The 23,687-nt window shown below is 41.7% G+C and overlaps 2 protein-coding genes across 2 annotated transcripts; one reads left to right on the top strand and one right to left on the bottom strand.

The window, feature by feature from the left end:
• Window positions 1-799: 799 nt before the first annotated feature.
• LOC136503453 (uncharacterized) lies at window positions 800-1,426 on the top strand. The gene has a single exon (XM_066498528.1). It carries the CDS (start codon window positions 800-802, stop codon window positions 1,424-1,426), a length of 627 nt encoding a protein of 208 aa, XP_066354625.1.
• Window positions 1,427-13,868: 12,442 nt separating this feature from the next.
• Window positions 13,869-22,208, bottom strand: LOC136504559 (uncharacterized). The gene is made up of 12 exons (XM_066499497.1): window positions 21,964-22,208; window positions 21,673-21,892; window positions 20,533-20,733; window positions 20,353-20,423; window positions 19,087-19,246; window positions 18,307-18,900; window positions 17,739-18,119; window positions 16,773-16,848; window positions 16,201-16,264; window positions 15,538-15,673; window positions 14,650-14,763; window positions 13,869-14,222 (listed from the first exon to the last, which is right to left on the bottom strand). Exons 1-12 carry the CDS (start codon window positions 22,194-22,196, stop codon window positions 14,157-14,159), a joined length of 2,316 nt encoding a protein of 771 aa, XP_066355594.1. The 5' UTR covers window positions 22,197-22,208; the 3' UTR covers window positions 13,869-14,156.
• Between the last annotated feature and the right edge of the window lie 1,479 nt (window positions 22,209-23,687).

The raw sequence follows: 23,687 nt of genomic DNA, 5'->3' as shown, positions 1-23,687 counted from the left end.
ATCCTAGCTAACAATTGCACAACTCTGGTAGAAGTAGCATGAGACAGAGCTGAGGCTGAAGCAGTGCAGCAGGCATGAGTTGAGTGGGATTTGCGTCATCCGCTTGCTCATGCCCAAAACGTGGTGGTTGATCTTCAGCATGAGGTGCATTATCTGAACAACCAACTACATCTGATCCTTGAAGAAGAAGAGGATCCAAAAATGTTCGTTGAAGATGATGGTTAGGAAGAGGAAGAACAAGTGGTTCCCATGGATGAGGACGATGCTATATCCGACCTCGACAGCGAGCATGCTGACGAGTAGAGCAGCTTAGTGACTAGTTCAATGCGCTAGATGTATCCCCTACTATCCTTTGAAATGGACTTGTAGTTTAAGTTTTAGTATTCGAGATGTAACTTCGATGTAATATTGGAACCTTGCATGTTGGTCCAAGATGGTTTGAACTCTAATGAAATTCTAGTTTCATTGTACTAGTAAAAATGTGACGTGCATGCGAACATATTGCGAGTATAATGAGTAATGTGATTGATGATGTATGTTGTGGAAATGAATTGTTATGCCTCTGTGTTATTGCATGAATTTTTAAATTCTGTCTAGTAAATTCAGTTGGGCATGATTATGCAATTCCTCCAAAATTTCTTAGCATCACCCAATAATTACTTATTGTTGCAATTTGCATATGACTCGCACTCGCACTAGGGCTGGTACCAATCAAGGTGGTAATGGGGACAACCTACCACCACCACCGCCACCCTCAGCGAATGAGTTCTTCGAGCAATTTCTAGGAAACCAATGAGCCATGGAGGAAACCCTACGCCTCATTGCACAGAACACAGCCCGTGCCTACCAGCAGAATCAGGGTCTGCAGCCAAATCAATATAGCACATTCAAGGACTTCTTAGACATCAAGCCTCCTATCTTCAAAGAGGTAGAGGAGCCTCTTCAGGATGACGAATGGCTAAACACCATTGAACATAAATTCCATCTGTTAAGGGTCACTGAGCTGATGAAGGCCGAGTACGCTTCCCATCAATTACAAGGACCTATAGGTATTTGGTGGACTCACTATCTGTCTACCCTATCTACTGGCGCTAATGTTACTTGGGAGCAGTTCAAGACTGCCTTTAGGGGACACCATATACCCCCAGGGCTGATGAGGATGAAAGCAGCTGAGTTTATGAAGCTCACCCAAGGGACAAAGACTCTGAGCGAGTATATGCATGAATTCAACAACTTGTCAAGGTATGTGCCAAAATTTGTGAACACTGAGGAGAAAAAGATAGAGAGCTTCAAGCGTGGGCTTGGCACCAAATTGATGAAGACCATGGAGAATTATAGATGTGCAACCTATAATGAATTTGTTAGTGATGCTCTAACCCAAGAAAATCAAAACAATTTGCATGCTGCAGCAAAGGGTCACAAGTGAGCTGCTGAAGCAGGTGCATCAGGTTCATCTCAGTCAAAAGCTCCAATGACAGTGAGACCCCAATTTCGTCCCCCAGCACCTAAGTTTAGACCTCCCAAGAATAAAATGCAATCTAGCCAACCTTAGAAGTTGTATCACAAGGCTTTCACCATTGCCCTACCCAAGGGGAACCCTGGGCAAGGAAGCTCCACAGGACCAAAAATAAACCAGCCATGCTTTAATTGTAACCAGACTGGCCACTGGTCCAGGGAATGCCCTTATCCCAAGAAGGGTGGAAATCAAAATTAGGGCAATCAAAAATAGTCCAATGCTAAGGCACGCCCTGGGTATGTGCACTATACAGTCGTGGAGGAAATTCCCATAGGAGAAGTTGTTACAGCTGGTATGTTTCTTGTCAACAAACACCCCACGATTGTTTTATTTGATTCTAGAGCTTCGCATTCATTTATGAGTCAGACATTTGCATCTAAGCATAATCAGAAGATAGTGAAAGTAGACAAGGGTAGCTATAGTATAAGTTCAGTTAGGGCTACTATCTCTACAGACCAAATAGTTAGAGATGTGCTTATCTCCATACAAGAGAGGAAGTATACTATGGATCTCATATTATTGCCAGGATTAGCCATAGATGTGATATTAGGCATGAGTTGGATGAGTGGTCATGGAGTTCTCACTGACACTACTACTAGAACAATCATGTTGAGGGAACCCAAGGGGAGTAGTGCTTTTCTGGTGCCACTTCCTAGGAGTTTTGATCTTCAAAACTTGTCATGTGCCATCCAAACCACTACTCTATGTGATATTCCAGTAGTTTGTGAGTTCCCTGATGTATTCTCGAATGAATTGTCTAGTTTATCGCTGGATAGGGATGTGGAATTTAGAATTGAGTTAGTGCCAGGTACAGCACCTATCTCAAGAAGACCCTATAGGATGCCACCAAATGAGTTAGCCGAACTTAAAATTTAGTTACAAGAGCTATTGGACAAGGGTCTCATTCAACCTAGTTCATCTCCATGGGGTTGTCTAGCCTTGTTTGTGAAGAAAAGGACAAATCATTACGGATGTGTGTGGACTATAGGCCACTCAATGTTGTAACCATAAAGAACAGGTATCCTTTGCCTTGTATTGATATTTTGTTTGATCAATTGGCTAGAGCAAGGGTATTTTCTAAGATTGACTTGAGATCAGGCTATCACCAAATCAAGATTAGCCTAAAGATGTACCTAAGATAGCTTTCTCCACTAGGTATGGCTTGTACGAGTATTTGGTCATGTCTTTTAGACTGATGAATGCTCTTGCCTATTTCATGTACTTGATGAATTTGATATTCATGCCCGAGCTTGACAAGTTTGTGGTCGTGTTTATCGATGATATCCTAATCTACTCTGAGAATGAGATAGATCATGCAGAGCATCTGAGGATTGTCTTGTCCAGGTTGAGAGAGCATAAGTTGTATGCAAAATTTAGCAAGTGTGAATTCTGGTTGAGGAAAGTACCTTTCCTAGGTCATATATTATCTAAAAATGGAATCTATGTAGACCCATCTAAAGTGCAAGAGGTCATGGATTGGAAGGCCCTGACTTCAGTTCATGAAGTTTGGAGTTTTCTAGGGCTAGCAGACTATTATCATCGTTTCATTCCTGATTTTCCAAGATAGCAAAGCCCATGACCAGATCACTTTAGAAAGATGAAAAGTTTAATTAGACTCTGGAGTGTGAGGCTGCTTTTCACATGCTGCGGACCTGACTGACTATAGCTCCTGTTTTGGCACAACCCAATATAGCGAAACCTTTTGATATGTTTTGTGATGCATCAAGTATAGGTTTAGGGTGTGTGCTAATGCAAGAGGGACAAGTTATTGCATATGCTTCTTGGTAGCTGAGAAAGCATGAAGTCAACTATCCTACCCATGATTTAGAGCTTGCAGCAGTTGTTCATGCATTGAAGATATGGAGACATTACTTGTTGGGAAACGTATGTCACGTATACACTGACCACAAATGTCTCAAGTATATCTTCACTCAACCTAAACTGAACATGAGACAGTGTAGATGGTTAGAGCTGATTAAGGATTATAATTTAGAAGTGCACTACCATCCAAGAAAAGCCATTGTTGTGGCAGATGCACTTAGTCGGAAACCGCATTGCAATATTATAGAACCACAACTGGAAGATGGTTTCAACTTATTGCATCCTACGATGTTGCATAATATTATGGTCAGCTGTTCTCTAGAGAGACAAATTATAGAAGGCCAGAAAACAAATAAAGGGATCTTCTATCTCAAGCAAAAAATGCAGAATCAAGACATCAAGCACTTCAGGATAGATTAAAGGGGAATACTATGGTTTAAGGACTGACTAGTAGTACCGAAGGATCATGAACATAGAAATCAAATCCTAGAAGAAGTTCACTCTTCCAAGTTATCTATCCACCCTGGTAGTAGCAAAATGTATCAAGACTTGAAAACCCATTTTTGGTGGACAAAGATGAAGAAAGAAATCATAGCCTACGTTGCTAGGTGTGATACCTGTAGCAGGGTTAAGGCAGATCACCTAAAACCTGCTAGACCGCTACAACCATTGTCCACCCTAGGCTAGAAGTAGGAGGAATAAGTATGAACTTTATTATAGGCCTCCCACACACAGCAAGGTCATGATTCTATATGGGTCATTATGGATCGCCTCACCAAATTAGCACATTTTGTACCAGTTAGCACAAAGTATCACGCTAGGCAGTACGTCGAGCTATAGGTTGTTTAGATTGTGAGGTTACATGGGGTACCAAGGACCATAATCTCAGATTGAGGGCCACAGTTTGTAGCCCGCTTTTGGGAACACTTGCATAAGGCTTTAGGAACTAAACTAATCAGAAGCTTAGCATATCACCCTCAGACCTCTGGATAGACTAAACGAGCAAATTAAATCTTATAAGATATGTTGAGAGCATGTGTGATCTCTTCCAAGGGTTCATGGGAAAAATGGCTACCTTTAGCCAAGTTTTCCTACAACAATAGTTATCAAGAGAGCATCAGAATGGCTCCTTTTGAGGCCTTGTATGGTAAAAAATGTAGAACTCCTTTGAATTGGGTTGAGCCTGGAGAGAGGAGATACTATGGTATTGATTTTGTCAAAGCTGAAGAGCAAGTGCGTATTATCCAACAACATATTGAAGCCGCTCAGTCTAGACAAAAGAGTTATGCTGATAAACGAAGAAGTCCACTAACCTTTGAAGTGGGAGATTATGTGTACTTAAAAGTTTCACCCATGAAGGGTGTGTAGAGGTTTGGAGTAAAGAGGCAGCTTGCACCTAGGTACATAGGACCATATCAGATTATTGAATGGAAGAGAAATGTAGCCTATAAGTTATGACTTCCCCTAGAGATGAATGTAATTTTTTATGTCTTCCATGTTTCTCAGCTAAGAAAATGTCTTCGCGTACCTGATGAAGCCATTGAACCCACCAATATTAAGCTCCAATCTGACTTGACTTACGAGGAGAAACCAATATGAGTTTTGGAAGAAATGGAGAGAGTAACTCGAAGCAAGGTGATTAAGTTCTACAAAGTGGTGTGGAATGACCACAGTGAACAAGATGCTACATGAGAATGAGAGGATTACCTACGTGAAGTTTACCCCGCCTTTTATGAGGAATGGTAGGTCATTCAAATCTCAGGGTGAGATTTTTATAAGGGGGAGGGGCTATAACACCCTAATGTTAAGCATTGCATTTGGCACCTACATTTCATGAGCACAAGCATCATCCAAGCATTCATGAGCATGAGCATATGAAGTTTCATTTCATTCACATTATCTTTATCACATGTGATGTTGATTATTTGCATACATATGCTTGTGATCATGTGTGACCAATGCAATAGATGGTTGTGAGGTCACAAAAACACCTTAGACACATCTAGGATGGAAAATGGAATAATGTTTGTATTCATGACATGGGCCAATTTTGCTTCTAAGTCCTAGTGTACTCAAAACTTTATTTTTCATAATGCTAGTTTGACCAAAGTTGAACAGTAGCTTAGAGAGCTTGCATGGATGTGGGACCTTAATAAAAGTTTTAGTTCATGTCATGTAGAACAAACTTTGTTTAAGGGTCATGAGCTGAATCAGTGCCTAGCTTAGTCAAATTGGGCCCACAAGAATCAACTAAATGTTGTTTTCAAGACTTGAAAATTTTTCTAAGTCAAAAGCTGGTTTCAGTTTCAATGTAGCCTACTTTGGAGCCTTATAGTTTGAAAACCATTGTGAATTAGACAAAACTCCTCTAAGCCATCTTGTAGTATTCATGTAGCTCTACAATTTCTATTAAGGAAATTTTTGTTAACTCCAACTAGTTTGGGAGATCCAGGGGTTCAAAGTTGCTCCGTCAGTCGGCCTGATCTAGCTTGCCGGCTTAGAGTTCACAGCGGCAGTGGCTGACTGGCCGAAGGCCATGGCCGCCACATGGCACCCCGCGTGCTGCTGTATCCCTACGCTGCCATGCCAAAAGGTCGAGGCCATGCGCTCTCTCTCTCTCACGTGCACACTCCTTCGCTCTTCCTCGCTCTCTCCCTCTTGCTCACGCGCGCTCGCCTTAGCAGTAGAGCACCGTGCCACCGCATAGCTTCGCCGACAGAGAACGCCACCACCACAGCACACACCGCTCAATCCATCTCACCCATAGTGCTACCACCATTTCCTCTACCTCCTCGACCCAGCATTATAGCCATTCGAGCCCAGGTGAGGCCACATTGCGCGTCACCGTTGCTGCCATGGCCACGGTGCGCCGCCAAGCTACGAGCTCACCCGTGGCTAGCCACCACCACTGCTCCTACCTCCCTCTACCCCGGTCCATCATCATCATAGGATCTAGATGCTAATGCCGCAACCCATTTAACCTCTACTGCCACAACAGTGCGGGAACGCGTGACCGCACCGTGGCTGGCCCTGACTAGACCCCGTTGTCCCCCTCTAGCGTGTGTTTCTGCATTGCCATGAACCCTAGCACCATCCCTAAAGATGGAGACTCACCACCGATAGCCATCTCGTTAGAACGGGAGGTGCTGCCGCCATGCACTCACGCCGCCATGCCACCACGCACGTGGCCAAAGCTCACCGTCGCTTCGTCGTAGCTCGGACCTAGCCCTAGAGCTCCGCTAAGACCTCCTGACACGGTAGCCCGCTCGCCTGGCCTTATCGTCCCCAGAGACGGTGAGTCCACCATCGTGTGCCACCATCAAGCTGCCATGCTCGCCAACGAGGTAGCTCTGGTGATCCGCCGAGCCAACCGAGGGTACCATTAGGTGCGTGAGGGGGTAGGGAACACAACGGTGGTGACCTTATCACCGGTGACCTCGCCGTCGACGAGCTCTCCACGGTCAAAGTCGTGCCCTGCTTCTGTGCCGATGACATGTGGGGACCATTGACTATGGGGCCCAGCAGTCAGTCGCAGCGGGTGTAGTGAGCCGGGTGCACGTAGCAATTTTCAGTTCTAAATGTTTTCCTTTATTCTTTTTTAGAAATTGATTCAAACTTCAAAAATTCATATCTAGAGCTAGAAATGTCCAAATTTAGTGAACTAAATTTTGTTGGATTCATCATGAAGTGTACTATTTGATAAAAATATGAAACCTACTATTTTGAGTATTGTTCTGGGGGAATTAAATTAAGCTAGATAAGTGCTTTTAAATTAGTTTCTATCTTGTAAAATGCATAACTTGAGCTAGAGAAGTGCTCAAAATGTGATTCAAATTTTGTTGGTCTTGTGTTGACATGCTCTAGCTACAAAAAATACTAAACCTATAGTAGGCATAATTGGAATTTTACTATTTAACATTGATTTATTGCTAGTTTCTAGTGAAATTAATTGGGGTAAAAATACAACACTTATGATCATGAAATTTTTTACACAGCATTCTTATGCCAAAATGAAAGTAAAAAAAATATGAAATCTATTGTTTGACACTTTTCACTAGGCTAGACTATTTTTGCTAAAATAAGCCTATGCAAATTGTTATTTTTATAGAGGTGACTATATTTATCCAAATGAAATGAAATTTATATAGTAGACTATTGGGGTCATGTGTAGGCTTATGTATTTTTTTGAGAATTTATTGAGCACTGGAAATATTTACCATTTAAATCACCTTATTATATAAGGAAATTAATAAATGCATGTAAATAAGTTATTGGGCATAACTATGATGTTTCCTATAGTGCATGTAAAGCATATGGTCTGTTGGTATTTGTAGTTATGCTAAGTTAATTGGTTATAGGCAGCTGGTTAGCTCTATAATTCAACTAGATGGTTGCATGTGTAGTTTTTGTTGTGGTGATAATTGTGTGGTGATAATGATCTCTGATGTGAAACTTGTTAATAACAAAGTTGTAGAAAATTTTATAAGCTTTCCGGAAAGTCCTAGATCAGGTTAATTGGATATGTAAAACTCTAGTTATGATCAAAACAAGTGACTATTGTTGCAGTCCAGTAAATACCTAAGTGAGTGTTTGATTAAGTACTAGAAAAGAGAGACACACCTACTTAGTAAAAGAAAGTTAATCTTGATATCACACTAGTGCCTTGTAGTTAAAGATATTTATGATTATACATTTTATCATATCATATCATCCATGTCATTACCTATACATCTATAGTATCTTATTTCATGCTCATGCATATAGGATCGTCCGAAGGAATCATCCTCTTGGAATTCAAGGCCGAAGAGGAGGAGAATCAGGAGGCACCACCGCAAATAGCTCCTGAAAGTGAGGAGCAAGCTCTAGAAGAACTATCGGAGTGCCCTGATCATAGGCCTACATCTTTTCTAAAAGGCAAGCCCCGAAGCATTTTAAGCCTCCTATGTTTTATAAAACATCACTTGAGTTATTTATGTTTGATGCATTAGGTTATAAGAGTTGAATGGAAACACTTGACACATATAACTTCCTTGTCTAGAAATATACCTTGAACACTGTGTAGGTCTAGGATCAAATATATGCTTAGCCATGCTTAGACCGGTAGAAGCCGGGTGATTTCCTATCACCTGCGAGATATAGGTGGATACCGGAGCACGGTTGGCTATATTTGCTATCATGGAAAAGAACCATGGGATAATATAACTAAAGTCTAAGCGGAGTCTATGTGTAAGTTGACCCATATGATTTTGTCTGTGCCGATTAAGGATCGTACCGTTGTTAGCACTTCTGCTGAGATTGAACGCATGCCTCTCATTTAGCTAGCCAGATAACTCATTCCGACCATGAAGCCGAGTAGCTCAACTAATGCTAGGCCTTGTTCTATTAGAGTGCACACACTAGAGGTAGTAAAGATGTGCGGGGAGCCAGTGTGAGGCTAAGGGCAGGTTAGAGTCCTGATCGACCTGGCATCCAGTAGTGTCCCTGAGGGTGCGGCGCTGATCGAACCCACGAAATGTGTATCTGAGTTGTACCAAAGGTGACCTAAGACTACCTTGGTACAGGTATGTCTGGGTTTGTGTTAGGAATATCTGCCTAGCTCGTTGCAACCAATTCGAATCGCCGTCTCTCCCGGATAGTAAGAAACTCGACTAGCTCCAGCATCGTAGTAATGGAACTATAGAATGTGATGGTTATGATGAACATGGAAATGATATACTGGCTGTGGTTATTATTCTTATGCTACTTAATCATACACCACATGTTTGGCACAGGTTAGATGCTAATCTAGAAATGAATAGCTATAATTAACTTGGAACCAAATTATAAAATGTGTAGCTCAACTAGTGCCTTTTTGTGAAAATGTTGTCAAGCTAGCTCCACTTATAAAGCCTTGCATGATCCCTGGAGTCACTTTATTTTTGGTTTAAGATGAGTAAGTCTAGCTTAGTACCTTCTTGTACTCAGGGTTTATTTCCCACTTGTTGCAGATAACACCATCTATCATGGATATTGTAAGAACTACTTCTATACTGCCATGGATGAGGAGTAGGCCATGGGCAAGGCGCTTCTATATATCTAATCTATGATGATTTTGGGGGATGTGATCAGAAACTGGCAAGTATTTGAACAATGGTGTGAGATGTTAGTTTAAAAACTATCTTTGCTTCCGCTACTACTGTATTCAAACTTGGTATTGTAATAAATCTTTTCATACTCTGATATATGTTGAACTATGATGAACTTATGTAATATGTGGCTTGTATGTTGAATCATGTACGATCTTGGTTGTGTGATTGGATTATTCGAGATCCTTCACGATACTCGACGGACTATCAGGTTTATATAGGTTCAAGTATGACAGTGCGATCGTTGTTGGATGGTTGCCATTATACTTATGCTCCTATAAATTGGTCGGTTCTGCCACAGCTGACAACAAGGTCACCGACGATGAGGTCACCATCGTCGTGTTCCCCACCCTCTCGCGCATCTAATGGTACCCTCGGTTGGCTCGGTGGATCACCGGAGCTACCTCGCCGGTGGCCATGGCGGCTCGGCAACGGATTCTCTATATCTGATGACGACATGGCCCGATGAGAGTGGCTATAGCATTAGGGGGTCCTAGTGGAGCTCTAGGGTGCGGGTTAGGGTTAGTAGCGATGTCAGAGGGGTCACCATTTCGACGAGACGGCTACCGGTGGTGAGTCTCCGTCTTCAGGGAAGGTGCTAAGGGTCATGGAGGTCCAGAAACAAACACTAGCAGGAGTAAAGGGAGGTCAGTTAGGGCTAGCCGTGGTGAGCTCATGCCCGCGACCATGGCGGACGCGCACGGCGTGGTCACGCATTCCCACACTATTGCGGCGGTAGAGGTTAAACGGGTTGCGGTGTTAGCTTCTAGACCCTATGATGACAATGGACCAAGGTAGAGGGAGGTCGGAGGAGCACGGGTTGTGGCTGGCCATGGCAAGCTCAAGCTCTATGGCACACCGCGACCATGGCACGGAGGTGACGTGCAATGTGGCCTTACCCTTGCATGAACAGTGGTGTTAGTGGCTCAGGAAGGTGGAGCAAGTCACGGTGGAGCTATGCGTGTGACGGATTGGGCGGTGGTGCGGCATGGACTGTGTGCGAGCACGGTAGAGGTGCACGGCGATGGCGACGGTGGCATGGCTCGGCTACGAGAGAGAGCGAGAGCGAGGGAGGCAGAGAAGAGTGAGCGTGAGTGAGAGTGGAGGAGCGCGATGCGGCGTCTTTGCTGTCCACCCCGCCCTGACATGTGGGCCCAGCGCCGACGTACGACCACTAGGTGGAGGCCGCTGCCTACGCGCGGTCGGCGACGACGGCGCGCACGGTGCCCGGTTCAGGTCGGCATCAGCCGACTAACAGAGCGAGTTAAAGCAATTGGTACTCCTAATCCATGGCGAGTTAGTGAAAATTCCATTACTAAGAGTTGTAGAGCTACATGTGATCTACAAATTTGCTTTAAGAAGTTTGGTCTAATTCGCCATGGTTTTCAAATTGCAATGCTCCAGAGTAGGTCACTTGAAACTGTAAACAACTTTTTGACTTACCAAAATTTTCAAGTCTTGAAAATAGCATTTAGTTGATTCTTGTGGGCTCTATTTGACCATGTTAGGCACTGAATTAGCTCATGACCCTTAAATAAAGTTTGTTACCCATGTCAAGAACTACAACTTTCATCAAGGGTGCACTGCCATGCAAATACTCTATGCTATAGTTCAACTATAGTCAAAGTAGTATCTTGAAAAATGAAGCTTTAAGTAAACTAGGACTTAGAAGCAAATTTGGCCCATGTCATGAATACAAATATTGTTCTATTTTCCATCCTAGATGTGTCCAAGGTGTTTTTGTGACCTCACAACCATCTCTTGCATTGGTCACACATGATCACAAGCATATGCATGTATATAATCAACATCACATTTGATAAAAATAAGGTGAATGAAATGAAACTTCATATGCTCATGCTCATGAATGCTTGGATGATGCTTATGCGAAATGAAATGATTAATACTAGGGTGTTACAGCGAGACCCCCGTAGTAAGGTGAATGAAATGAAACTTCATATGCTCATGCTCATGAATGCTTGGATGATGCTTATGCGAAATGCAATGATTAATACTAGGGTGTTACAGCCAGACCCCCGTAGTAAGGTGAATGAAATGAAACTTCATATGCTCATGCTCATGAATGCTTGGATGATGTTTATGCGAAATGCAATGATTAATACTAGGGTGTTACAGCCAGACCCCCGTCCCCCCCCCCCCCTCCTCTGCCACTGTCGTATATTACTCACAATATAGGTATAGCTCCACCACGTGAAATTTTTTACCCACTCTCAGCGCTGTTGGTTCAAATGCCATCACATAATTTAAGGAATGAAACTAGCAGTTTTTTTAGATTAGTCTATTTAAGCCATCTAACTATTTTCATATTTCTTTTAGCCGTACAACTCTAAAAAGAAAAATTGACTACTGGACTATCAAACAACAAACAAATTTGGCCATCTAGCTATATGATTTCAAAGGTGGTTTTATATTTTTCTAGAAAAATAACAACTAGTTATTTTTCAAAAATTCATTCGTTTTAATAATAGAAAATATGAAATAAATACTAGCTTCTTTTCTAGAAATACAATCCATCTGTTGGTGCTCTATTTGGAGTCAATGGTATTTTATTTGCTCCTATTTGCTCTATTTGGAGTCATTGATACTCTCTCTGTTCTAAATTATAAGTCGCTTTGATTTTTTAGGTTCATCTATTTTGCTACGTATCTAGGCATATTATTATATCATGCATAGCAAAATGGATATACTAAAAAAGTCAAAGCGACTTATAATTTAAAATAGAGTAAGTATTTTATTTGTTTCTATTCATAGTGTTTCATTGCTCTAACATGCTCATTACTTAGCTAAATCATCATTTTGCACTATACTACTAGTAAGATTAGCCAAGAGAACCAATAGCAGACCAAGAGTAAATAAAGCCTTGTTTGGATGAGTATCCAGGCCGCGTGGTGCGGGGTCCAAAATCACAATTTTAAAATATAAAGGTAGAAGTAACATCACATTTGCACCATAGGGGTGGAAATATCAAATTCCCTCTGCGTTGGAGCGAGCGAACACCGCGCGGCGCGGTCGATCAACAAGAATTAGATTATAATTATATCCAAAGAGGCCCAAAGATCTAGAAGACGACACAACCTCACAGGTGCCATATTCCATGTTATAATTAAATTTAGCCATCGTAACTAATATGGCATCCCTAGCCCTAAAAAAAATTGGTGACTATGAACTCTACATTTGGCACTCTATTTTGATCATAGATTATCTTGGTTGATCGCTAGGTTTAGTATAGCATAAAATGACGATTTAAATAAATAATGGCCATTGCAATGAACAATAAAAGACTAGAAACTACTAAAAATAAGATCCAAATAACTCTATAGCACCAATAGACACATTAGGATTGGTTTCATATTTTATGTAAAATAAATTAGATATGAATTTCTAAAAATAAATCATTTATATTTTTAAATACAATACAAAACTACCTTTGGGACCAGTTAGACACCCAAATTTGTCCGATATTTATAGTTCCACAATCAAAGATTTATGGTTTTAAAAGTGCGTGGCCAAAAACAAATCCAAACAAATATTGGATAGTCAAAAACAAAGTTCTTTCTTTTTTATCCACAAACAAGGTTCAACCATCTAGAACTTTTTGGCCGGAATTCCAACTCAAACAAAAAAAAAAAAAGCTATGGAACTGGAGCTGAGCAGATCTAGGGTGTGTTTGGTTGAACTGTGGCTGTGGGAAAAAGCTACTGTGGGCTGTGAGCTGTGGGAAAGCTGCTGTGGACTGTGAGCTGTAGAAAAGCTAAAAGCTGTTTGGTTAAACAAGTATAAAATATATCTTCTATCTTTATCTCTCTTGAAACAACTATGAAAAAGCTTTTTATGCCACCAATTTCAAAAAGCAGAAAGCCAAAAGTCAAAAGCAGGATCAAACCAGCTTTCAAAAATGTACTACAAAAAACAGCTGCTTCTGAAAAAACAACCTGAAAAAGCAGCCTCTTTGGTTGGCCTTTTAACTTTTTAGGCTAAAAGCCAAAGCCAAAAGCTCAACCAAACGCACCCCTAGTTTGCTTGCTTGAACTATTTTCTATCTGTTCTAGTTGAAATGTATAAAAAAATCTTGATTTCAGTATACAAATTTCAGAACTAAGGTGAACTACCAAGCAGGGTCTTAATCTTGAAGCTAAGTTTTCATTTATACAGGCTAACGTTGAAACTTTTTTTTTTATATAACTCGTTGAAACTTAGTTGGATAGCAACTGGAACAGTTGAGCAAGCCACCTCCGATTGAATTGCAAGCAGGGTTTCAAATGTCAGACTGCTCCAAATGGTTCAAGGTCCTGCGTCCATTTTCCATTATCTCCTTTTCCAAACATGCAACAACCTTCCATTAGGAAGTCCTAATACTTCCTCCAGGCACAAATACTCCTGTTCCAAATTATAAGACGTTTTAACTTTTCTATATACTATAATTTGGAATGTTGTAGTACCATATAGGGTTCAAACAATCAGAAGATATAGAAAAGAAATGGCACACCAACACCAGGCATGACAATGTTTCCTGAACCCTTATCTCAACCCGAAGCATAAACCCTACAACTGTCTGGTGGGTGATCATCCAAGCTAAGAGCAAAATATAAGCAATGTAACTTTTCCTGCCACTTTACTTTGACTGCATAGGGTAATCTTGCTCACCATCTCCACATTAAGCTGGACAAAATAAACTATTCAGTCCACGAAGCCCCTAACATCTTTGCCATAAAGCTATATCTGTCTGCAGCTTCGTCAATCTGAAATTTATAAGGCAGTATATCACATAAACTATTGAGTGTAAGGGGGTGTTTGATTCCTACAGAAAAATTTTAGTCCCTGTCCCATCGAATGTTTGGACACATGCATGAAGTATTAAATATAGACGAAAAAAATAACTAATTGCACAGATTATGGCTAATTTGCGAGACGAATTTTTTAAGCCTAATTAGTCCATGATTTGACAATGCTGTGCTACAGTAAATATGTGCTAATGGCGGATTAATTAGGCTTAATAAATTCGTCTCGGAAATTAGTCTCCATCTATGTAATTAGTTTTATAATTAACTCATATTTAGTTCTCCTAAATAGCATCCGAACGTCTGATGTGACATGGACTAAAATTTAGTCCAGGAAACCAAACACCCCCTAAGTCAAAGGAGTATTCAGAGAAGCAGTTGCACAAACCAATTTTTGAGTTGGCCTGCCAGCTCCATGCCCTGACTTCTGGTCAATGCGACCAATTATTGGATTTGTCTGCAGGCTGTCCTCGGTGCTGGTACACAGGACATGCTGCAACGTCTATGAATGAATGGCAATGGAAGCATAGTAAGAGCAGAAAAGGCAAATAAGTTAGAACGGATTGAAGAATATCAAACAGCTATGATGTAGTAAACAACAAAAGAAGATTAATGTAAAGTTAAACTTTCATTGAACAGTAAGCCATTGCTGATAAAATCACAAAAAGAAAACCAACAGCAGGCATGGCCAAAAACTAAATGGGCTCCAAAATAGGAAGAACACCAGAAACCCAAACTGATGGAAAGCTCATCTGTTGGCATAGTGGCCAAGCCATGTGCAGCTCACAGACTTGTTGCCGTGGGCTGCCTATGTTGATAATAAAGTTTCATTAGAGACTGGCTTTACAAAGAGATCTACTTCACCACTGAATCTAACTTCAAACAATTATTATCTCTGGCTATCTGTTATATAGACTATCTATCATCTACGTTAAGACAATCAGCTTTTCTTTAAGATTGATATCATGTTGCTGAGATAGGTGGGTGCCTGAGTGCACATCATCCACATGCACCACCTAATGAGCAAATAATTTATACTAGTACCAAACAAGTATAGAACCACTCCTGACCCCTGGCCATAGGTCGATAAAAGATTTTCCATGATGAAACGGTCAGTTTCTTGCTGCACCACTAACATATAGTATAGGATAACTGTTTGTTGAATCTACGGCTATGAATAGAATGCTAATTGGCAACTGAAGTCTGATTCTTGGTTGATGACTGCATGTTTTCGTTTCACATGAGAACTCAGGACATAATACAAAAATGAACTTACTGCTAATAACTTCAGTGAATGCAACGGCACAACACGATCGTCATGATCAGCTGTCAACAACATGGTTGCTGGATACTGGCAGTGGTTACTAGAGCTTTGCTCCCAAGGTCTCCATACATTATGAAGGGGAGAATATCTGTTTATGTTCATCAGGGCAGCAAATAGCAAAAGGGGATCAGGATCAATTCAGTAGACTAAATCTAAGGACAAAAGCAAATGTAATTATTGTTTAGTAAAGAAAAAGAAAAGAACAGTCAGGTCAACTAGTCAAGCACTAAAATAATAACCAGGTGAAGCACCAAAACAATAGCAGGTCATCCAACTTAATTGTTTTGGACTGTGGCATTCCTGACAGAGAAAATCTAAGAGAAATACTTTCATCAGGAATATGATGCCACAGATCAATTTAATTATGTCCTAATGTATACAGAGACATAGCAAATTCATCTTAGCCTATGAAAATATAGAGTAAATATGGAAGCATTAACAAAAAAAAAACACATGATGTATCCCTAGCAAACCTGCATAACTAACCCTGACAGCTGTAAGATTGTTTTTTTTTATTTGAAATCAATAATGTGACCTAATGATTTTCTCAACAGTGCAGTAATCAGTTCAATGTCGGTAGAAAAGTAACACAGCAACTCAAATACACAGCCATACTTAATGAGCCACTGGAACTCTTCTTCCTTATCTGAACAACCATAGTCTGTAGTCCAGGCATGACCTATACAAAACAATAAACAATATTTGTAAAAATATACAGGTAAAGAGGATATAATCAAAAGCAGAATTGAAAATAAATGGGAAATTACAAATGGCACCCTTAGCTATTACTCTGACTCTCTGGGTTTGCATTCCCATATATCTTGTTATTGAGCAAACACAGTCAAGAAATGTGACAGGTCAAAACTAAGAAAACCTCTAATGTCGCTTCTTAGCAGCAGTTCAGCACATGGGATCCTGTTGGATATGGAGTTGGAATGGGAGAAAACACAAATGATGCAGAGCAGAAACTAGTGCTTGGAAGGATGGTACAGTCCATCTCATAGGCTGTGCAACAGAAGCACTGATGAATTCCTTCAACCACGAGCACCACCAGCACAGAAGCCAAAGCTATACTTAAGACTGACACATGAATTCCTCCAACTTCCATGCATGAGTGTCTGCGTCCGCTTGTGCGTGTGTACTAAGAACAAATTTTAGAGGGATTATTTGATTTTATTTGAACATACCAATTGTAAACTTGTGAAAACGGAGCATGTCCATGACGCCAACATGAGCGAGAGCACACCCAAAGAGATCAGGCCTCTGCAATAGTATGAGTAGTTAAGTTAATGCATGGTAGCACGAATACTGCATTGTAATAATAACAAACACAAAAATACAAGTCCATGAAGTATTGTGTTATGTGCTTGAGCACAGGAGGGAGTAGGTCATAGGAAGCAGCAGTGAGAGGATTTGAAGGAGGAGCATCATGGCCCAACTATATGGTGGCTGACATGGGGAAGAGCAGCAGTGTGGCACTGCTCACATGAACACTACCCGTGCTAGCAGCGTGCTGGGGGTAGGGTGAGGAGGAACCACTTTTCCTTGATTGACTGATAATGACTACATAGCCTTATGTTTATACCCAAGGGGAATACAGATATAAAGAATATTTCCTTCTGCTTTATTCTTTAACTTCCTAATCTTATCTTGTCTCATGTGGTCATGACTCATGCCTAACTGATGACAATCTCGACTTGACGGGTACACAGAGGCCGCTGCTGGCAGCCTGGCACTCGACCCAAGGGATGACAGCAACCACTGCAGGCCACCCTAGCCCATGGCATGACTCATGACCCAGCCAGCCCATGGCACCTGGGTCTGTTAGCAAAAAATCCGAATCGAGATCGAACATGAGACAGATTTTATGGAAAACCCTTGCGGTAAAAAATCACAGGCACCAACCGGCGATCTTCACTATATGAGAGTTTACAAAACGCATGGAATACAGTGAGTCGCCTGCTCTATCCATGTGGCTTACAAGATGTACATATAGGGTAGACTAACTGCAATCAAATACGGAAACAAATCTGCTAAGCAAATAACCCAAACCATGGGCCCGCCAGGTGTACCCACAAGACACATTAGAATTCAGATCATACTCCAACAGTCACAATACATTGTATGTAAAATAAGAGTTTATACCATATTACCTGATTAATGGAAGCAGCAACCAGAAGACCACCGTTGCTTCCGCCTTCAATACATAAACATCTGGAATTGGTGTAACCACTAGAAACGAGGAATTCCGCACAGGCAGCAAAGTCATCAAAACAATTTTGTTTCATTGCAAGTGCTCCAGCTTTGTGCCACTCCTCCCCGTACTCTCCACCACCCCGAATGTTTGCTACACAGACAACGAAACCCATGTTCTTGCATAGCACAACACGACTAACACTGAATGAAGCTGTTAAGCTTATGTTGAATCCTCCATAACCATATAGCAAAGTTGGATGCGATCCATTAAGATCGATATCTTTCTTTGACATTATGAACATGGGAATTTTGGTTCCATCCTTGCTAGGGACAAAAACCTGAGGATAATAAGAGATATAGTGGCAAATAAAAACATTACATACAGAAACAATATTATTCAGACCAGCGAAAAGAAAAGCTCATGAACCTAACAGCAAAACTACTTCTTTTGATGAAAGTTCAAGTTACTTATGTCTGAACCATAATAGAATGCAGAACACAAATTTGTACAGGTAAGATATCTACCTGCTTAACTTCAAAACTTGTGCGATCAAATCCAGGAACTGAAATTTCTCGAAACATCTTCATTTCAGGGATTGTAGGTGCTAAGTTACACCTGAAAATAATGCCTGGAGAAAGAAAGCTTGTGAAGCCAATAAATACTTCCTTGTCTTCACGTCTGCACGAGATCTCTGAAACAGCACCAATCTCCAGAGGCAACTGATGAATAAAGTTTCCAGTTCTAAGGTCTCTTATCTGCAGAATATGCTTAACATCTGACATATAACACATCAACAGTTGGTTATTGTTAACGGCGTCGGCTGACTCGAGCACATCTTTTTCATGCTCTGGAAGAACATCAGTCCACAGCTCTGGGTTCTTGATATCTACCCTTACCAGCTTATTCTTAGGGGCACTTTTATTGGTCAAAAATGTAAATTCATCACCATCATTGGCCACAACTTGATATTGAGCATCAAAATTGTCAATAAGCTTGACAAATGGAAGCAAATCTTCTGTCTCTCTGAAGCCCTCTATTCCTCGAGGAAGAGAAGAAATTTCACAATAGTATAATTTGTTGACAGGATCACAACCTTCATAGATGCCCAATATGATGTACTGTCAAAAGCACAATGTTCAGAATTTTTTTCTATGCAATAGAAAAAACTTTGAAAAGGTTCAATCATTAGATGAACAGATGTGTTTGTAGTCCCTCTATTCTTCCAAATCAACATGCAAACTCCATCTGTTTTTTATTTTTATTACAAGATCCTCGTAAAAATAACATGAGCAAGAGCGAGTTACCTTTCCATCTTCAGTGACTGAGGCACCAAAGGAATACTTTGGGTGTTCAGGATCTTTCCAGCACAATATATCCTCTGATTGATCAGATCCCAAAACATGGTAATATATCTGATGATTAAGATTGATGTTTGTCTCAGTTCCAGCATCCACTTCCCCTCCTCTACAGAAACAAATGAGAAAACAGAACACATGATGGGGACATTTCAAACAAAACTTATGAGGCTGCTCCAAGTGCTTCAGAGCAAACAGATGAGATCAGACCAATTCAAACCAGAAAACTTAAAAGAGTATTTACAGATGATGATGATAAGCCATGGAGATATTACAACGGACAAGCTTAGTTGCTAATTTCAACATTACTATTTGTGAAAAGTGTATTCTTAATTGGCTAGTAACAAATCTTTGACTTTGCTTGACTATTCTCAAGGTAAATAATAGAAGCAGAAGACTTAGCCACACAGAGTTACTAGCTTACTGCTGTCTATGTACTACTGTCACATGGTCCCAGAGTTCAGGACAGGTGGCTATCCACATGATGAAGAGTTGTGGAAATGCCAAAAGAACATTGTTTTCCTTGAGTATGCAGGAGAGCAGCATATATTTGTATTGAAGAGAGAGGAAACGATCCAAGTACAGACATACTCACTCCAAAGGTACCCAGACTTACACAATTAAGCAATGCCAAAAGAACTACATACTAGAAAAATCAAGCAATCCATGCAGAGCAATATATATTAAATGAATTAGAATTGTTGCAACCAATCTGAGAGCAAAAGATAAGCCCACTGGATGCATATCATAGCCAGAATTCACACGGGAATTGTGACACAACCAGAAAACAGCCTTGCCAAGCATGTGTCCAAGCAACAACAGGCCATACATTATTGCATTCAAACAGGGCCTGACTGCCTGAGTTGGTAAGGTTTGTTAAAGTGAGTGCTAATAGAGAACTCTCCTCCAAGAGTACTCTTGTGTTTTCCTTTGTTGATTGCAGAGCTAGCATTCAGATCAAGGTGAGGCTAACAACACGAATAACAGAGAACACTATACCTAAGTGTATACTGTATACATCAATTGCAACATCTTGAATTGGCTTGGGTTGTCTTTTATCGATTTTTTTATATTGCATTACAATAATGCCTTCCACTCCCAAGCAAACTGACCTTTGTCACATTGCATTAGCTATCAATAAGGGAAATCCATACCAACAGGATGCTGGAAAAGGCAGTTGCTAGTTGAAGATAAAGGAAAAATCCATAGGCCTACCTAGGTGCTGGATACCGACCATAGAAAAAACCTTTCCCGTCATGAGTCCAGCTGATAGATGAGAACTTTACCTGCATCCAGCAATAGAAAAGAGTTGGTTTAGAAGAACCAAGAACCACTATTGCAGCACAAAGGAAAACTAAGCCTTTGGCAGTCTAGTGGCAAGTTGTAACTACTTACCCAGGACAATTTGTCAGGCATAGGCCGCTTGTTAGTAATGCTCATCACATGAATAGAGACCCAATCACTACCACTTTCACTTAGCCCATAAGCAATGTAGTTTCCATCCTCGCTAATAGAATATGTTGAAAGAGCAACCGTCCCATCCTCGCTTAGCGTATTTGGATCCAAAAGAACCTCTGCCTTTCCGTCCAAATCATCCTGCAAGGTCAACATAGCATATGGCAGATATAGACCCATTAGTCTCATCACAAGCATACCAATATTAGAAAAATTTGCATTAGACTCAACAATTTTAACACCCCATTATAATCAGCTAAGCTAAAGAAGGTTTTTTTAAGACTGCTAAGGTCTCGGACCTCATCTCCTCAGCTGTCCACCACTCCAATCCACTACATTTAAATCTGTAGTCCTAAACCTTGGTGCCATAGCAGTCTTTGACTATCCTTCCACCATGTCAAGTGGTAAGGATTCGACTGAAAGGACATAAACACTCGACATGATGATAAGAAAACCATTTTTGTGGCCACCTCCAACCAACAAGGCAAATATAACGCCACCTTGCTTTCATGAACATATATGTCCATACCACCCATCAGGGCTCATCATCGGCTGCCAACCAAGCCATCCACGGACGGCACTCCTAGAGCTCCTCTTTTTTGCATTGCTGATGCTCCTCATTCATGGCCGAAGACAAGCCACAACGCGAGACCTCATCCAGGTGGTGGTGGACCTGGTTCACAGCATTAGCTCCAAACGTGATGACACATGACAGAATGCTCTTTTTCGTTAATGTTATCTTTCGATGGTATTTCATCTAGTTCTTTTGATGGTATATTTTTTTAATCTCGTGATCTTTATGAAACCAATTTTCACTATGGCTAATTGTGAACGGTTTCAACAGTTGGATGGACAGGCTAGTTTTAGAGTTTCATGGTCCAAACCAAACTCTGGCTGGCAATAGTTCGATGGCGAAAAATAGTATCCCTAAAAAATGTAGCGCCATTTTTCTTAAGTGATCCAATCAAAGAACGTGTAACCAATTATTTTTGCCTTAATCTAACCAAATTATGCCCGATACCGTGCGGCGCAGTGGTCCACTTCCAGTGAAGGAAAGTCCGTGGCACACGCATAGCATACCTGCATGTAGAGCACGCTCTGGGCCTGGAGGCCGGAGTTGTGGAAGTGGAAGTACTTGTTCCCGCGGCGGAACGGCGCGGCGTGGCGCGGGTGGTCGAATAGCCGCGTGACCTCGCGGCGCAGGTTCTCCCTGTCGGGGCACCCGGCGAGCACCGTCTCCGCCAGCTCCGCCTGCCTCGCCACGAACTCCTTCGTCTCCTCCGAGTCCGGGTCCTCCAGCCTGCGCGGCGCAAGGCATATTAACCATAAGCAAGAGAAATGAGTACACATAGGACGCGCGCGGTTGCTTACCAGCGATAGGGATCCGGGATCCGAACGCCGTGGTAGTCGTCGACGACGGAATCGTCGCGGCGGGCCGGCGGGTACGCGAGGCGGACGGCTGTGTCGCCGGCTACGGAGCCCATGGCAGCGCGCGGGAGAAGCGAGAGGCGGCGGGGGCGAGACGCCGGCGAGAGGACAAATGATTTGAGAGGACGGCGTGGGAGGAGCCGGCGCAGGGGAACAGATTTATGCACGAGAAGCATTGGCGTCTGGGTGGGGACTCCTCTTGACTGCGGGTAGATTCTACACAGGTGGACAAATGCTTAAAGCCAGAAGCGTCTTACAGCCTGTTCGTTTGGCTGGCTTGTCATAAACGATTATAGTCGGAACAGTATTTTTTTCTCACATAAATTAACTAACAGTACTTTTTCATAAATCAGCAACAATACTAATCAGCCAACTAAACAGGCTATAAGATACTTCGGAGTACAAACTCTATAGTATAGTAATAACCAGTACTAGTATATCTTGTCTTGTTTTAACGTCTTATCATATTTTAACTTTAACTTTAGTGGTTACAATCTTATCTATAATTTCAGTCTTTTGCTTTAGTTGTTGTAATATGTTAGCATCTTATTTTGTTTTAGCATCTTATCATCAACCTTATTTTTCACTTTAGTCGTTGCAATACTGTCTCTACTTTCAATCTTTCACTTTAGTTATTGCAATCCCATCTTTACTTTTAATCTTTCACTTTAGTTATTGCAATCCCATCTCTACTTTTAGTTGTAATGCAAACCATTTGATCTTATATGATGTAACAAAACACATAGTTAGAGTGGTTAAGCAATAGAAAAAAAAAACTACTTACAACAATTGGTATCAGAGCATAGGTTCTTCTATTTTCTTGTGTGGCGGCATGTATGTGCACACCAACCAGTCCACCAACTCCAGCCAGCATAGAGCCAACGCCGCGCGACAGCAGCAGCTACAGACGTGGACAGGCGCGAGGCGCACATCGTTGCTGTGGAGGAGGCGGCTACACGGGCGGTCGAGACAGCCAGGCAGGCGCTGTCCAAGACCCAGGCCGCAGCTACAGCCAATGCTGCCCTGCGCGCAGAGGTGGAGCATTCTAGAGGTTTGCAGAGCCCTCACAGGCACCGCAACCTCTCACCATTGCCGGAGCGACGTTGTTGACGCCATGGTCAGTGCGGGCCGCCAGCAGCCGTCCAGACTGTCATCAAGGACTCTGGCAGGAGCAAGCCATGACCCATGCTCACCAAAACCAACTACATCAGTAGGGACGCCCGTCGTGCCTGGGGTAGCAATGCCGCTCCTAACAGGCCGCGACCGCTGCACCGGGGGAAGGGAAGGCGACGGTCGAAGGAAGGCGTTGGGGGAATCACGGGCGAGCAGATGTCGGGAGGAAAAATTTGGGTAGTTCAGAGTAGGAAGGAATATGAATAGGTAGTGAGAGAGGGGAAATAGGAGGCCAACAAATTTTGGGGTGTATCAAGGCGGTTTGCCGGAGCTTTTTTTCCGCCCCCACTACCCAAATTAAGGATAGCAATCTTTTTTTCAAATAACAAATTTACAAATAGCAAAAGTACAACTTTGGTATTGAGGCTCTATTTGGTTCATGATCACAATTTGCCATGTCGCAAGTTAGGTGTGCCACAGTTTCTTAAATATGTGTTGGGTTCACTGTTGTAACTATGACACGCCACACTTTTTTATATACCCTGCCCCACACG

This window comes from Miscanthus floridulus, chromosome 14 (genome assembly GCF_019320115.1).
Source record: "Miscanthus floridulus cultivar M001 chromosome 14, ASM1932011v1, whole genome shotgun sequence".
In the NCBI taxonomy this organism is placed as follows: Eukaryota; Viridiplantae; Streptophyta; class Magnoliopsida; order Poales; family Poaceae; genus Miscanthus; species Miscanthus floridulus.
The sequence above is the reverse complement of the archived record's forward strand: the minus strand, read 5'-3'. Positions and strand labels throughout refer to the sequence as shown.